Here is an 18,787-nt window from a genome sequence, read left to right as displayed (position 1 = left end):
CATTCTTCCTTTCTTTCTTTCTTGCTTTCTTTCTTCTTTCTAATATGCTGTTGTGCAGCCTTTCTTCATGCTTTCTACTTGTCACGAACTTGCTTCTTTCTGTTAATCAGATTATGATCAACCCTTCTTTGACTAACCCACGCTATGAGCCTAGGGCTCTGATACCAATTGAAGGAACATGCTCTTCACAAGATCAAACATGCAATAATATTCACAGCAAAAGAAACACATGCAATCTCAAGGTGGGACAATTTTCTGTGTATCACTCGTTCATTAGAAAACAGAAAAATTATACATACACGTCCAACTACAACTAGGAGATAAAACCTACTCTATTTATACTAATTAACATCCTAAGAAGAAGGAAAACTAACAACTAAGAAACCTTAAAGATAGGACTACTAAGTCCACGTTGATGAAATCCCACCAAACCAGGTCTTTCATTAGACCAAGTCCTGATTATCCAACTTGTGGATAAAGAAACTGGATCGACCCATTCGAATTCGTACCCATGAACAACTTAACCCATCAAGATTACCCAACAGGATTTTGGTGAGGGAGAGATCTCAGACATTATAAGAAGCTTGCTAGTGAGGGTATTTTGAACGAGATGGAGAACAGTGATGATATGTGGGTCTGGTTCAGTGTCGACAAAGATAAGAAGAGTGGCATTATATGCATCAATGATTTAGACATCAGATCCTGAAGCATTAGAATGCAGGTGGTGGAGATCGAAAACGATGATGTTGGTAAAAGCCATCATCGGTGTTCCCGTCATCAATTACCATATATTACATTATTTCTCGTTTTCACTCCTCTGTCGATCGATTCTACAGTATCGCCTCTCTCTATCATGGTTGTAATCACCATACGTAATTATAATATTAGACGGGGTTAGCGTCTCTACAGTATCGCCTCTCTCTATCATGTGCTTTACTCACTCTATATAAGGCACAACTAACAAGTGAAAGTGTTGTTGGTGATCATGGAAACACACAAAACCGTAAATAAAAAATAATCCTTAGGGCATAAACTTGCTTTTGAATTTTTCAAGTGCTACTTTTCATTGTAACGCCGGACGGAATGGAGTGCGGGGAGAGGTGCGGGACTTTTCCCGCACAGGGGAACACCGCACCGTGGGTGCGGGAAGGTTGGCGCGGGAAGAGGGTGGGGGTGGGGATCCCGTGTTCTCACTCCTCACATGATTGGTCCGTTTATTTTATTTTTTTTATTGCAACGGTTGATTCCAACGGCTATATAGCCGTTAATATATATAAATTGTTTTTTTTATTTTTTTTCCTTTTCTTAAACTATAAATACCACAACATCCAATCATTTTTTTAAACCATACCTTATACTTCTCTCCAAAAAATATTATTCAAAATGTCATCATCTTCATCATCCGATTCGACGGCTGTAGAGGAGACTAAGTTTATTGGTTCCGTCATGGCGAAAACGGTTGCATACTATCAAAACCGACTAGGCGAAACATCACGTGCACGATCTAAGCTAAGAAAGCCGCGGTTGCGTAGAAATCACGAAGCCGGTCACGATCGCCTTATAGAAGATTATTTTGCAGATGACGCCATCTACGCTGTAAAGTTTCGACGTCGGTTCTGGATGAGGAAGGAACTATTCTTACGTATTGTTGGCGATTTGGAAGGCCGCTTTCCATATTTCCAATGGAAAATGGATCCAAGGCGGGTAAAAGGTTTCTCTCCCGTTCAAAAATGCACGACTGCAATTCGTCAGCTAGCATACGGCATGGGCGCAGATAAATGGGACGAGTATTTTAGGATGTCAGAACGTACCGTGCGGTAGTGTGTGTACAAGTTCTGCAAAGCGATCTGTTTGGTTTATGGGCAACGATATTTGCGCAAACCAACTATCAACGATATCCACCAATTGTACATGGTACATGAAGGCAAGCATGGATCCCTGGAATGCTAGGTAGTATTGATTGCATATTGGAGTTGGTCATTATGCCCCAACGCATGGCGTGGTCAGTACATGAGAGGCGACCACAAAGAGCCGACGATCATTCTAGAGGCTATCACATCACATGATCTTTGGATATGGCATGCATTCTTTGGTCCAGCTGGTGCAAACAATGACATCAATGTGCTAGACCAGTCGCCAGTATTCAACGATATCTACCTTGGAAAGTCGCACGGTATACCTTTTCAAGCAAATGGGGTAGCATATAAGCGTGGATACTATCTTACTGACGGTATATATCCTCCCTTGTCTGTTTTTGTGAAATCGTTTACATGTCCTAACGACCAGAAAAGGAAAAAGTTTAAAGAGGCGCAAGAGTCAGCTAAGAAGGATGTGGAGCGAACATTTGGTGTACTTAAGAGACGTTGGCAAGTACTAACGGTCGGGGCAAGGTCATATGAGGTGAAAAGGTTACAGCACGTAATGTATGCATGTATCATATTGCAAAATATGATTCTTGAAGACGAAGGAAGAACGATATGCCGGTACAACGAAAATGAAGTTTTACCAAATGTCGAAGGAGTAGCCGTTGGTACACAAGAGTATAGGGTGAATAGAAGAGAGGTACACAATCGCGACATTCATCACGCCCTCCGTGCTGATTTGGTGGAGCACATTTATAGGGCTCATATTCAGCTCGCGTAAGAGTTTCCTCACGATGATTTGTTTGACGAATCAGACGAGGATTCTGATATGTTCGTCGAGAGTGAAGATTCCGACGACGAGAGTGACGCTGGGGAGAATGATGAAGACGATCAAGGCGATGACGAGGACGATGAGGGCGATGACGAACACGATGATTCTGAGTGACGTATTTTGGTTTATATAAAATTAGGATATTAATTATTTTCTACTTATTCAATATTAGGTTTAATGTAATTTTTATTTTAATTAATGAAATGCTTTTTATTTTTAATTAAATTTTATGTTTAGTATTAATTTAAAAATTATAAATCATAAAAAAAATTAATTTTATTTAATAAAAAAAATGAGGGAATGGCTTCCCACCCATTCCTTGGGTTTTAGGTGAGAGGGAGGAGGATATGACCCACAAAAAGTAAGGAAAATTTCCCTCCCATACCCTCCGGTCTAATAGGATAGTAGAAGAATCACGTATGTTTTTTATTCCACACACTACAAACAAAATTACATTTAATAGCATATTTCTATTGTGTCGCACTATATTATGTTTGCAGTGGCACGATTTGTTTCCACGTTGCGGCTTCGATTTGCCCTGAAAGTTTTCAATTTCTAGGTTGCGGCTTCAATTTCCCCAAAAGTTTTCATTTCCCGCTTCTAATTCCCCAAAACTAAAAGTTTCGCGACACCCCCTAAGTTTTAGTTTTTATACGCCCACACTCAACTTTCCTTGCCCTAATTTTGTTTTTAGATCGAATATTACATTGAGCAAGAGAGATCGATAGGGAAGATGGGATTTCGGCAGCAATTAGGGCCGAGAAAGAGGGAAGACGGTGAGATTGTAAGGGGAGTCAATATAAAACACACGAGAGAGGTTCATCTTGTGGTCGATCGATCTTTGGTGGTACCGATTAACGAATCTGGAACAAGAAACAGAACATGAAACAAAGTTGATTTAGTTTCCATTTTCATGAGGTTTGTTTTGTTACTTCAAGGGTTTGCTGGAAATTGTGTTGTTGACGTTGCCAAAGAGTAATGTCATTGGAGGGTGCTAGTAGAGGAGGATGTGATGACCACCATTGAGACTCCAGTCGTACCCATGGCAAGAAATGATGCCATCGACATACTGTGAGAATAATAATCAGCTTCTTGTGGTGTGTGAGACTTCCACTAGTATTCCATTTATTATTTAGCATTTGGATGTGAATTCATTATTTTAATTTTTGATATCGTTTTTCTGGTGGGTAGTTGTAAATGTCCTCCCCCAAATGAGAAAAAAAAAGATTGCAATTGAGTCAGGAGTTGGGTTTGTCGCCTATACAGATAATGGTTTTGTTTCAAAATTGAAGAAATCAAATGAAGGTTTATTTTTTCCCAAATAATTTCTACAGAGCACTACAAAGTGTTGTTGTGACATATGCTTACAATTAATATATATATATATATATATATATATATATATATATATATATATATATAATGGAAGCTCTGGCTGACTTGACTATTCAAATCAGCCAATCAGTAATAAAATATATAATTTAACCCTGAATTTATCAAAAAAAGATCATATTATGTTTTAATTCATGTGAAATTCATGGGACAGTGCATGAAAAAATCGAAATGGTGGGTAATTCTTTGCTAAAGGTGGAGAACGATAAAATTCTCAGCAATTAAGTAGGTTTTTAATTATGCCATATGTTCAACTTGTATTCCATCCAACAAATCATTTTGAGCATTATTTATGTTCATACCTAATATAAAACAAATCGGAGATTTGAGAAATCTAGGTAGGATAATATTGTTGTATGTATTAAGGTTGTCAAAATCGGGACCTTACGTAAAATTGTTTTTGGGTTTACAAGATCGGGATTGGGATCTTAAGATTCTACAAAATAAAACACAATTTTGACTTATAATTTTAAAACATGAAAAATATCTCAAACATTTAGTTTTTCGTTTAAAAACTAAAAAAACTTCAAAATATTAGTCACAACTCACAATACAAAATGACAAACGGTAAACTGGTAAAGGTAAAAGACATAAAATGGTAAATTCATTTTATTTTCATTTTCAAAAACAAAATGAAGGGAAGGTAGGATTGGATCGGATCCCGATTCTATTATCCTACCTACGATCCTACAATCTTACCTGTGATCCTACCCAAATTGATCCATATACGATATGACTCATTTGTATACTTAGGATTGTAAGATCGTACAATCCTATGATCAATATCGTTATTTGTTTCATAATCTTTTTTCATATTATTACAACTTTTTCTTCAGGGAAAAGAATGCAATTCCAAAAGGGAATACTAAAAAAATCTGAATCTTAAGGTTAGTTGCCTTGATTTCAAATATTGATGCTACTATACATAGCATCATCATGTGGTGCACTTTTTACTGGTATGGACAGACGACTTCTTTAATATGTCCAGGGGCGGAACCATGATTTCAGAATGAGGGCTTATATCATAATATAATATGAAATATAATTTATATCTAAACCACGTTTGTGGCTAGTATAGCTTAAGATCATAAGTCGTTTTCATGTATTATGAATAAAATAAATAAATAAATAAAAAATAAAAAAATCTAAATTTATTTATTTTAAAATTTTCATTTCAAGTTAAATATTAACCGACTCTTGACTCTTCAATATTATTATGTCTTAATTAATAATTAACATAATTTATATGAACAATTTAGAAGATGGAAATACTAACTACATTGTTAATAACTAACTAGAAAGGTTACCCCCGCTACGCGGGGGCCAGAAGGTTTCAATGTTGTTTCCGAATTGATAAATATGACAGACATAGAAAGTGCAAGGATGAAAAGTCCGGGCTTTGTCCCGAACAAAAAAATGTAAAAGTTTTAACTGCAAGGACCAAAAGTGTGAAAATGGCTAAAGAATTAAAGGGGTAGGAATTAGCAACTTTTTAGAAAATGGATCAAAGTTGTCAAACCGTTAAAGTTTTGTGGCCAAACTTTAAATATTAAAAGGTTCCAAAAAAGTGTAAAAATATTGATTGTAAGGACCAAAAATGTCAAAATGGGTAAAGAATAATGAGCAAAGTTGTCAAAAAACATCCAAATTTAGTATTCCTAACTTCCAACAATAATACAGGGACCAATTCTGTCAAAAAAATGGGAAGTTGAATGGAACACAAACAAAAGGACATGAATAAATTAATTAAAGAAGTACAGGGACCGGATATGTAAATCAAGGGGCCAAAGCTGGACAAAGTATGCCAACTTTACTATTCCTTTCTTCCACAACTTTAATATATATATAACTAGAGGGTTACCCCCGCTCCGCGGGGGGCAGAATTTCAATCTCATCTAGCTAAAAATAAATCAGAATCGGTGCGAAAAATAAATCAGAATCGGTGCGACACTAAAGAGAGAAAAATGCTTGATTGGTTATTTCCTCAAATGTCCTTGTCTCCCCCTGTTCAATAAAAAAAATTGGCTTTGAAATTAAAAGGGAAAGAAACAAAGAAACTCACCGAAATTGAAATTGAAATTACCTAAACTCCCATTTGAAGATTGTTGTTGGTCAAATAAAGGTCAACAAATTTAAGGGAATTTGAGACACCTTCGGATATGGAGATATGATTGTCCTTTATCATCACCATATCAAATAAACCCATTATGTGATTCTTCCCTCGACCTATCAATACGTGTTGGCGTGTTAGTAAAAAGATCATATAAAAAATTAGGGTTTATGTAAATAAGATCAAAGGGTAAAAAAGTAAAAGAACACCGCCCGGTTATCCTCCAAACATAATGCTAGTACAGTTTTTGTTGTTTCCAATATGCATGCAGGGTTTGCAGCTTCTACCATCGCCTATAACAGTTAAAAAAAAACTAATATTTTTTTTTAATGGTTATAAATTATTATGTAGTATTATTAATTTTTATAAAGTTATGGAGATGTTATTGTTACCTTTGTGAGTGTGGCAATGCAACTCATTCTTTGCATAAGATTTTGCACAACTCTCTCGGCTAACACAATACAATATGCTCTTCCTAAAAATGATTAAAAATTAAAAATCAGTATATCATCTTGCTAATAGCAAGAAATAGCAACCAACGTGTCTTCTTACCTGCGTCGTTTGCTGGCGGACCCCGGTTTATGTACAGTCATTATCAAGACGCGCTTTCAATATGCAGGGTCTATGGCAATCCACAGTACTGTTTACCTGCGTCGTTTACTGGCGGACCCCGGTTTATGAAAATGCACTTAACAGACAACACATCGGCTATCAAGTCTAGCAAGATCGAACACATTTCAAGAGATTAAAAATAAAAATTCAAAAAAAAAAATTGGGCCTTAAATATCTTAACCAAAACAAATAAACGTCAAGAAAAATGGGGATTAGTATGTGCTAAACTGTTATATTATGAATCTAATAATTGCAGTGAATTATTTGTCTATTTGGAGATTTTTGTGTATCTGTTAAAAAATGTAGTTTTTCAGTCATTGGTTTGCTCACTACTTATGTAATTACTATTATGAGTGATTAAGTATTTAAAAATATATTTACATTATGATAAACATATATGTAGACAACATTTCTTGAGTACCTCTTCCCTCTTCCTGAAATTGGCTTCCCTAGCTTGCAGCTTCTCTGTTTGTTCTTGAAATCCTTCAAAAATAACCATAAAAAACCAACAATTGTTATTAAAAAGAAGCCACAATACTTCAGAAATAAACATATAAAGAGAACCTATAACCAAAATTATAGGTGGGTAGTGATTAAGCAAAGGAGGGAACAATGATCTAAGATAGTGCTATTTTTTTCAACGACTAAAATCAAAATACAATCTTTGATGTTTGCCTGCTCTAAAAGAAAGAAAGTACACTGGTAAAGTTGATTATTAAAACGTTATATTTAGGCATATTTTCAAAAAAAAAAAGTAAATAAAGAAAATAAAAGATGAAAATAAAATGTTATGTATAATTTTTTTATAAAAATCAGACCTTATCAGAATAATGTTTTAGTGTTGTTTTCCGGTATGCCATCTAGACTTCTGATGCATCAGCAGTGGAGTCAAGTTCCCTGGTGTTTTTTCATGGGTGGTCCAAATAAGAGGTAAAGATTTAAAGGGTTCCCGCAAAAGGCTGCAATAACTAAATTTATTAAGTTTATAACAAAGTGTAGGTATGATAAAACAAATATCCTTTTTATGCCACATTCTCAAAGGGGTGAATTCATACAAAATTAGACCCTATGACAACCACTTTCAAGCAGGTATTTGATGTGCCTTTTGAAAGTAATCATCTCCATTCTTACATGCGTCATTTACTAGCGGACCCCGGTTTGATTGAAATTTTGGATCTTTCCTAATTTACCCCTGTGTTTTGTATTATACTGTTTCCATTACAGAAAAATAACATCCACTTAATATGCTAATTTTTTTTCCTTTCCTAATTTACCCCTGTGTTTTGTATCCTACTGCTTCCATTTGATTCACCACGTCATAATTTATTCCTTTTTTTATATTGAATTTTCCTGTTGTAGTTCTCTATGAAAAAGTTTACTATTTGAAGGATTGGCCATCCTGTTATTGCTATTTCAACTGTCCTACTGATTTCTTTTTTCGTAATTTTTTTATCATTTCCTACAGATTAAACTTTCCACATATACCCCTCTCATAAAATAAGTTGTTGGATACTCTCATGCGATTGATTTATGCTTTTTAAACATTTCCTACTTTGTTGTTGTCACTAATAAGAAATTATTTAAACAGAACCCCCAATATTCTCCAAATGATTAAATAGGTAGTATACAAAATCATACCTTTAATGGACTGCAAGTGTCCTCAGAACAAAGAACAAAAGGCGAAGACAGAAGGTTGGGCGTAGCTTGAAGAATCAGTCCAATCAGTAGAATCCATTACAGGCGAATAAGGCAACCATTTATACCGTAAGCGGTGGTAAACAATTTGTTGATGCAATAAGGCAACCAAACAACATCAGTCCCGATATAAATGAAAAACCTGTCAAATAGAGTAATGATGCAATAACCGTAATGCATACACTATGCAACTACAGTAATGATGTCAATTTCATATAAGGAAAATCCCAGGCTAGCAGGCATCATATAATCAGGGAATTCTATCATGCAATTCCTGAAGATCCCTAACCTATCTCTAGCATGATGTTCTAACATATCACATAATCAAATAACTGTATGGCAATTTGGGGTCTACTTACTGGCTCCGACTGATCGTACACCCTGTATCCTCCTTTACTTATTTTGAAAAAAACCATTTTTAGAAATCATTTGAAAACCTTTCCTTGATTTGAGACTGGATTCACACGCATGTTCCTCCAATTCACTCAAACCAAGGCTCTGATACCAACTTGTAATACCCATAAATTTTTTTTTCCAAATTTAACTTTAAAACTCATTCCAAATTCATCAAAACATTACACACTGGTTTTCAAAATGTATAATATCAGAGTTTTCCCAGAAACATAAACAAAACATGAGGAGCTGTACGATCACGCCTTCGCCTTGTCGCGATCCCCTGATGTACCTGAAACAATAAACTGAAACTGTAAGCCCGAGAGCTTAGTGAGTTCCCCCAAAATACCGATACACTGCACATAACACATATATAAACAACAGCATGTACTGGGTCCACAGCTTTACAGACGATATACCCCCTGGGTCCACAGTGTTAGTCTGGATTGCCTTACGGGCTCGGAGCTCACATCTGGCTTGCCATCGAGCCCACAGTACGAGTCTCCCTCAGCTCGTAACTGGAATGCTCTCGAGCCCACAGTACGAGTCTCCCTTAGCTCGCATCTGGAATACTCCCGGGTTTGTTGGTTACCGCACGGAGCAGTATCACCTCAATCCATCCCACATAATATGTCCACATATAAACATAACCATTGTGCATGCAAATAATCATATAACAACACAGGTAGTCCTACAGATCTACCTAACTGGCATAACCACTAGCATGCAATACTAACTCATACTCAATATCTAACACTGCTAGGATAACATATCCAATGGGTCAGCCTTGGTGCCTTAGACCCCTTAGTATAGTGAGGATAACTCACCTCGCAACTGTCGTCTGAAACTAGAAAGCTTAACTCCTGGATCACCACCACAGACTCCACCACCTATATCCGACACATCACAAAGTTCATAGGTTTCCCAAGATACTTCCAGAAGTCCAATAGTCAACCCTTGCCCAAAGTCCAAGCCAACTTTCAAGGTCAACAGTCCATGTTGACCTCAACTCGTCGAGTACCCTTAGCTACTCGCCGAGTTTCTGGCATGACTCGCCAACTCGCCGAGTCACTCGAGTGGCTCGTCGAGTTCCTAGTGTCAGTGGCCGAAACCCCTTGGCCAACCCGCCGAGTTTTCCCTTTACAACTCGCCGAGTTCATACGTGTCCGAAGGTTGGGAAAACCCTAACCGACTCGCCGAGTCCTTCTACTGACTCGTCGGGTCTACGACAATCTTCAACGGACTCGCCGAGTTGTTCATCCAACTCGTCGAGTATAGGACCATCTTCATGTGGCTCGCCGAGTTGACTATGCAACTCGCCGAGTCCCTTCAGACCTTCATCCATACAGGTACTTTTTAAGCCATGCAACGACTCCATATTGCAGATCCAAGCTTCTAAGGCATGTTTATCACGTAAAGTTGCAAACTTTACGTGCATGCAAGGTCCTAGAGACTCTAAATGACCAATCTAAGCTTCTAATGGAGCTTTACACCTTAGGAGAGTCTCATTCTTGCAAAAGATGGAAACTTTATGGACTTAGAGACCCAAGAGAGTTCAGATCTGAGGTTGCAACCTCAGATCTTAGCTCAAACACAAGAAAGGCTTCCTAATATGCTAGAAAAGCCCTAAAATTTACCCAAAAGGGATCTATAAATGAAATGAGGTCAAGATAGCGATTTGATACCTTCCAGAAGATGCCAACTAAGAGAGATTTCAGATCCCACATGTTCCTTGATTCTGGATACTTGCTCTCCAAGCTCTTTTCTCCAAAATCCTCTTCCAAAGCTTAAGAATACACAAATGGGAGCACACTCACACGAATTAGGGTTTCTGGATTATCAAGAGGCTGTAAGGGGAGGCTGAGGAAGGCCAATGATCCTTTAAATAGGGTGCAACACCCCGAGATTTAGGGTTTCATCTGCCAGCTCCTACTCGTCGAGTCCCTTCTTGGACTCGGCGAGTAGGTCACTAAAATACGTGGACCAACCCGCTGCTACTCGACGAGTAGGGCAACCAACTCGTCGAGTAGACCTTGAAATCAAAGAAATTCTTATATAAATCAATACCTGAGAATCGGGGTGTTACATAGACAGGAGGTAATATCGTATTTTTCATAGAAATCTATTTATGGGCCTACTCTAATTGGGGGTGGCAATGGGTAAAATGAATATATGAAACTATGAGAATCTTATAGTCTAATTAAAAAGGATAAGGGGGCTGAACACCTGTTGGCCCTGGACTCCCTCCGCCGCTGAATATGTCAATGAATGTTTGTTCTCACATGGTAATTCAGGTCTAAATTTCATCATTTAAAGTTGCTATCTTTATCTTGAGATTGATAAATTGAAAGCCTTTAATAATAGAATTACTTGATGAGGAATAATTGTGGCAAATACACTTTACGCCTAGTATTAAAATATGAACATAAATTTTGTGTATATGTTTATTTGTAAATTACCATGTGGCCAATGTACTTTATGCCTTGTATTGAAATATGAACATGTATTTTGTGCATATGTTTATTTGTAAACTACTTCATGGTGCTAACATTTCCTTTTGCTTTTATTTACATGTTAGCTTCCAAAGTGATCAAGAACCAGGTTTGGAAACCGGAGTCGGTAGATTTTATGGTTATTTCCAACAAATCAGTCGCAAAATGTTCAACAACGTTGCCTCTTAAACAAAATGTACTGAACGCTCACTTCAACATCGTCAAATTAACTTTTAAAGCTTTTGAAGACAATTGTTGTAACGTTTCGATTTTCACCATAAACTTTTCATTTTTAAAACATACATATAATAACTCCAAAAGCCCATTTTCATTAAAAGATCAAAGTCATTACATTTATTAAACATAAAAGCGGAAGTCTAAAACATATTATTTTTTCGATGTGAGTACATTTTCGAGCCTTCCCAAGAGGAACATCCTGAAAATAGTTAATTCGTAACTATAAGTCAAGAGAGTTTCCCAAAATACCATGTATCACAAATACATATACAATGCATACAAACAATGGTTCACGACCTTTCATCTTTCCACCAATAACATGTGTACCTGGACTCACAGCCTATCACTGCTCTGTCATCAAAACGAGTCTATAGGCTCACGACCTTTCGTCGTTCCACCGTCAACTTTTCATATAGATATATCAACATATATATAACAGACAAACAGATAAACGGCCCAACCCAACAGGCAACTAAGGTAGTGTACTTGCCTAAAAGCACACTACAATATAACTACCTCCTAACGTATAGATGATACATATTGTAATATATCGTATAGTGAGCAAACTCACCTAAACAATCTCAAAACAACTAAGTAGGTAGTTTTGCAGACAGTTCATCACGAACATAACCTATAATATACTATACTTGTTACTGACCATTTGAACATAACAACTATATAATTAGATCCTTCACTAATATAAAAATATACTTTCATGGCTATCAAATAATAGTTGGGTAGGCAGGACCATTTCAACATATAGTTTTTCTGAAATCCAACAACCTCGACAACGTGTCTATCCTAGACACATCTCCCGTACGTAGACCATTTCGACATATAGCTTTTCTAAAATCCGAATATTCGCGAGCAGGACTTCGATGCCTACTTTCTTATACTTTTCTGAAACTTCCAAAGCTTCTCTACTGAACTACTAAAACTACAAAACGAGAAGTCGAATCACGACGGACCGAAATGCTCGAGGGTGAGAGAGAAAGACTCTTGAATCAAGAGAATGGTGCAAGAAATGAAGGAGGGGTGGGTTTGTATTTATAGGGGTGATTTGTGGTACTATTCACTATTCATCCGTCGACATTGGGTGAGCATGGTGATGGCTCGGAATCTGCTATTTTCTCGATATCTTCGGAGAGGCGTAACTTTTGCATACGAACTTCGTTTTCGACGTTCTTTATATCTACGGTTTTTTAATTTCGAGTACTATGACTTCCCTTTAAATATTAATAGCGAATTCGCAATCTGTTTCCACTTTATATATTATAAGGAATACATAATGAATGTTCTTACAAAATTCATAACTTCTTCAAGCGAGTTTCGTTGTCGACGTTCTTTATATCCACGAATTCGTATTCACGTGGACATCAATAGTTATTAACATTACTTTAGCTAACACATAATATATTTTTGTTTCGTATTTTTTAATAAATACTGACATAATACATCGTAACGCGTAACTTCAAAAAATCATAAATAGATTTCTATGAAAAATACGATATTACCTCACGGGTTCGTATATTGCAAAAGTGAAAATAAGGTGTCATATTTGTATTTTAAATATTGATTATATTGTTGTTAGACAAGTTAACTTTTATTACAAGTAATGATACAATGTTGTCTATTTATTATCTTAATTGTATTTTCATTATTTAAATTTTAATAAAAAAAAAAAGAATCACACCTAACTTTCAAATATAAATGTTTTGTGGTAAAACAATACCGTTTAAAAAATTCTTTTATTTTACTAATTATACAGTAGTATAGGATATATATATATATATATATATATATATATATATATATATATATATATATATATATATATATATATAGAGAGAGAGAGAGAGAGTGAAGTAAGTTCAATTGAGAAAATAAAAAAAGTTGAGAATGGGGAAAAAATCATCCTCAGTCACTCATTTATTTTTGCCGCAAAAACCTCCATCGTACCAGCGGAAATTGGAAAGGAATGCACATCTGTTTTCTAACAAAACATGTTTCCTTCAACTATGTTAATCATTACCTTAATATATACAAAAAACATAGTTTTTTTTCGTTTTTTTAATTTTTAAAAAACTATTTTTATCGAAAAATAATTTTAAATATACCAAAGTTCATGATTTTTTATTCTCTACAAATAGACATCAATATTGATATAGTTTTAGGATAAAATAAAAAATTTATTTTTTTATATTTTCAGCTATCGTTATTCATAAGTGAATAAAAATTCATCAAATTTTTGCTACAGTACATTCGTTATTCACTTATGAATAAAAATATATAATTATTTTTTTTTACAGTTTAAGTATCATTTATACTACTTATTCATATATGAATAACAAATTAACTGTAACAAAAATCTGATAAATGTTTTATTCATATATGAATATAAAATATGACGATAACTAATACACGTTTTATTCATATATAAATAGAATATATGACGAAAGATGATGTAAAAAATATATTTCAAGTAAGAAAACTTTATTACGTGTCATATTCATATATGAACGATACTTAAACTATAAAAAAAAAATTAAGCATACGTTTTATTCATAAGTGAATAACGAATGTACTGTAATAAAAATCTGATAGGTTTTTATTCACATTAATAACGAGAGCTGAAACTCTAAAAAAAATTTATTTTATTTTAAAACTATATTAATATGGATGTCTATTTATAGAGAATAAAAAAATTATGAATTTTGATATATTTAAAATAAATTTTCGATAAAAATGGCTTTCTAAAAATAAAAAAAACAAAAACAAAGTATGTTTTTTGTATATTAAGGTAATGATTAGCATAGTTTAAGGAAACGTGTTTGGTTAGAAAACACATGTATCTATTTCCGCCGGTACGCTTAAGTGTTTTGCAGCAAAATAAATGTGTGGCTAAGAATGATTCCCTCATTCTCAACTTTTTTTTTCCTCAATTGAACCCTCCTCTCTCTCTCTCTCTCTCTCTCTCTCTCTCTCTATATATATATATATATATATATATATATATATATATATATATATATATATATATATATCCCTAGCCTTTATGAATAGTGAACTTTGCTACTTCAGAATTTGGCCACCACAGTTTTTAGACTTAGTCAATCAGTCTCCCTCTGTTAATAAACAGACGTGCATCTTAACAACCACAATTCCGTCATTAGAGCACCACCCGTCTTTCTCCAATTGATTTCCGACACTGCTTTGTTCGTAGCTTTGTGTATGTCTTCCCCTCCAATCAAATACTCCATTTGCTGTTTTTTCTTCTATTTGCTCCAAATTTCGTTCAAACCTGTTGGGGAAAAAACAACAACATCGAACACCGGTGGAGAAAAAGAACCGGAAAAACCATCGGTACGTTGAAATTTGGAAAGCGGAAAAATACCACGACAAAGAATCGTGCCCTAATTTCCTATAGTAAATTTTGATTTAAGATGCTCTTTCTTCATACTCCTTTTTAGTGCAAATCAATTTGTTTAAATTCTTGCATTTTGATTGGGAACGAGAGTCATTCCGATTTTCCCTTTCGACTCGGCTCTGATTTATGCGTTACTTGGATAGTCGTCGTATTTGTTGCTCTTCAGGTTTGTTCTCAAAGTGTTGTTTCCAATTAAATGACTAGCATAGTGTCCAAATTCACCATAGCATCAATGACCAAGCGAATAAATAGTTTCTGATTCTTCTTCTACTTTTGGTATGTTTTTTTTGTTACTTTTGATTTTGGTAGGATGAGCAGCATATAGTCCAAATTTGCTATAGCATCAATGGCCAAGCGAACAGGTAGTTTCCTTTTCCGCTTCTACGTTTTTGACTTGTGTTTCATTCCACTCTTGAAAACCACTTACCATTTCTCATTTCAATATTTATGTAGCACTGTGCATCATAATTTGGCAGTTCTGATGATGAATTGGTCTTCTGATGAGGAGCCAACAAACCCTCAGGCTATAAAAAAAAGGTAGGTGGATTTTATCTTGCTCATTTTCTGTTTGTTTTTGGATTACAGGTTACGGGAAAACAAAGTGATGTTGAGGAGAAATGGTAAGGTAGAAGAGATAAATAGACCCTAACTATTTTAAAAATAGAGTAATTTGTTGCACATTTTTTTGTTTGCTTTCTGATTGTGATAGTTGGTGCTACGAACTTCTATTTGAGGTTTGTGTATGATTTTAGTATTTTTCACCATCTAGGGTTCTTCTATTGAGCAAGTACACAATATTTAGAACATGGAAGGTGAGGGGGCCAAAAGTGCCAACTCCACAAACTAATGTGGCAAAAACTTGAGGTGTTATATTTGGTAAATACGAGGACCAAAAGTGACAAACTCTTGAAACCTTTGTGGCTAGCAGTAGAGAATATCGAAGCTTGTGGATTGTGATACATCTTATAATGAAGGATGCAATGGTGGTCTCATGGACTATGCATTCGAATTCATTATCAAAAATAGTGAATTGACACTGAAGCAGACTGCCCCCACACTGAAAGATATGGCAAATACGACACCTATAGGGTTTGTTTGTACCCAATAACTTTCACCATCGTTACTTTTAAGTAAATCCGGACATACTTTATTTAACTTTGGGCTTTTGTTATGTATTTTTGGTTTATCCAAAATAATGAAAAGGTTATTTATGAACATGTTACTTTTAAGTAAATCCAGACATACCTAATTAATGTGGTATGATGCCAAAATAATTCCAAAATGAACAAAAGAAGTAAAATAGTTGGTAGAGATTTGAGGGTGTAGCCTCTTCCAATGTAAATGATACCTTGATAATAGACTTAAATGAAAGTGTGGTTCCATTTTGTAAGTTTCAGAAGATCTACATTGAAGATGAATGTTTGAAGGAACGAACACTGTCAACCCTGTTATATCGTTTCAATTGATGTTGTATCCAACCATAAAATGTTAAATTTGAAACTTAAAAAAAAATGAGTGTGTTTGTTTAGTTTGAGCAGGTTGTTATACTGGATCAAGTGACTACTAAATATTCAGATGTTTAGCCCTTACACTCGGTAACATCTAATCTCAATTTTTTCTTTGTTTGTTTTCATTTTTACAAAATTGTCTTCCACAAATTGGATCATTTTACATGGGAAAGGAATGAATGTTATGCATACATCGACAAATCATCCTCTTTACGATTAGCATTTGTCCAAGAGGTTCGATTTCTAATAATAATGAGACGGTAAATAATTTTGTAGAATCTAATAAGTTTTAAATTGTTGTTGTTGTTATTGTTATTATTATTATTATTATTATTATTATTATTATTATATGATAACTCTTTTTTACCACAAATCATCTTGAACTTTTTTTTCTTCTTAGAACATTTTGTGAAAATTGTTTTGTATAAGAATGATATTGCTATAATTTGGTATATTTCGAAAAACGCGATGCTATAATAGGGAAAAAATAAAAATATGATGTTATAATAAATAAATCGATTAACGTACAATAAAGAAAGAAATGATGACCGTGTAGGAAAGTTACCTACATGATCCATGTATAACAAAGTTACAGAAACGGTCCCTATATGTGGTACAAATTTATAGAAATACCGTCGTGTGGTTCACCACGGAATCACCACCTAGTATATATTAATTCTCATTGTCTTATGAAACACTAACTTTTCTATGCATTAGAGATTGGCCACAATATTTTCGACGCTTTGTCAACTTTCGTCCCTTGATTACGTTTATAACCAATCGTTCTTTATCCTGCTCAACCTTTCTATATCTTTCTTTCTCGATGCTTCCCATCACCATTATCTTCTTTCTACATCTTCTTCATCACTACGAGTTCATTGCAATATTCCGATGACGGAAGGACTCGACAAAGGCGGAGAAGCAACCCGGGAAAATCGTCGCAACATCGAAACGCCGACATAGGCCACCGCCATCGTATTTTTTGAACCTTTGCACGCCCTACTACTATCTTATTCTCTTTCTTTTTTATGGTTTTTTCATAAAGAACCCGGAGAATCGCATCTTAGACGGAAGAAGGATGAGGGAAATTGATGTCGGTGATCAGTTGTGTACACCGCTCCTCCTTCATCCAACCGCCAGGCCATCGAACCACCAATCTCACAACCATCACACCGCTCTGACTTTCAGTCTCTGTTTTGATTGCGGTTAAAAAACTGCAACCCATAACTACTTGAACAAAGTATACACGCCAATTGATACAAAGGTACATACTTCTTTTCATTCTCATACACTGTGTTTTAATTTGTCAAAATGTGTGTCTTTTGTAATTTTGGGTTCTAATTTTCTTATGCTTGCTTACCGTGTTCAATTAGGCACACAAATCCTGCCCTATTTCCATAAAATTCTGAATTTCAGTTCACCTGCTTCTATATCTACTGCTGATTCGTTTGATTCTCTTTTTTTAGGGATTTAGAAAGGCTGATGGAAGTGGATTTACAATATAGAGTGACTGATACATGCTGTACGTAATGGAACTATCAAAATACCCTAATTTTGGATATTCAAGCTGCCACAAATAATCATGATATTTGCCTTTTGTTTGACACTTTTTATTATAGTGAACAAGAAAGGAGAATTAAACATCAGGTATTTTTCTTCATATACCTGACATTTTTGCTAACTTTTACATATGAAGTTTCATATTATAATTTTTTTTTATTCTTTCTTTTAGTTTCATTCGATCAGGATTGGAGAACGACAATACAGGAGGACGAAAGAGACAAGCAACAATTGCAGGATCGTTGTCAATTTGGTGTTGCAATATAACTCTCAATGCGTGCGTCTATGATCTTTGTTGTGTATGATGCGGATGTTTAAGATTTGATGATGAGATTAAAGGAAATAAATGATAATATTGATGAGAAAAAAAATTAACGATATGTTGTTAAAATGTGTTGAAGCGTATCTTATTTCTATTTCTACAATTTCAAATTCAAATTTTTTCATGGTATGTTTTTTTTTTTTTTTATATTTTGCAAAACATTCAAATTCAAAGCTTATTTAAAGAATAGATAGTGAAAAAAAGTTGTACTCAAGGAAAGTAGGTTCATGCAAAAATATAAATAAGTTGCGAAAATGAAAAGAACCAACCAGAACAAGACACATGTAATTTTAAAGTAAAAATAATTGCTAAATTATGTTAATATTAAAGATGACACGTAAGGGT

General features: G+C 34.9%; 1 protein-coding gene and 1 long non-coding RNA gene across 2 annotated transcripts; both read left to right on the top strand.

The window, feature by feature from the left end:
* The first annotated feature begins 2,010 nt into the window (after positions 1 to 2,010).
* Positions 2,011 to 2,808, top strand: LOC145113734 (uncharacterized). Its single transcript, XM_079049788.1, has 2 exons — positions 2,011 to 2,530; positions 2,678 to 2,808. The coding sequence occupies exons 1-2, from the start codon at positions 2,011 to 2,013 to the stop codon at positions 2,806 to 2,808; spliced, it is 651 nt and encodes a 216-aa protein (XP_078905914.1).
* A 14,590-nt stretch (positions 2,809 to 17,398) lies between these two features.
* On the top strand, positions 17,399 to 18,458 carry LOC145110922 (uncharacterized). Its single transcript, XR_013710120.1, has 3 exons — positions 17,399 to 17,824; positions 18,027 to 18,207; positions 18,293 to 18,458. It is a non-coding gene; the product is annotated as an uncharacterized LOC145110922 (long non-coding RNA).
* The last annotated feature ends 329 nt before the right edge of the window (positions 18,459 to 18,787 follow it).

This window comes from Lactuca virosa, chromosome 5, assembly GCF_052849685.1.
Source record: "Lactuca virosa cultivar CGN04683 chromosome 5, Lactuca_virosa_CGN04683_v6, whole genome shotgun sequence".
Taxonomy (NCBI): Eukaryota; Viridiplantae; Streptophyta; class Magnoliopsida; order Asterales; family Asteraceae; genus Lactuca; species Lactuca virosa.
Note: the sequence above shows the minus strand (reverse complement) of the source record. Positions and strands in the feature narration are given on the sequence as shown.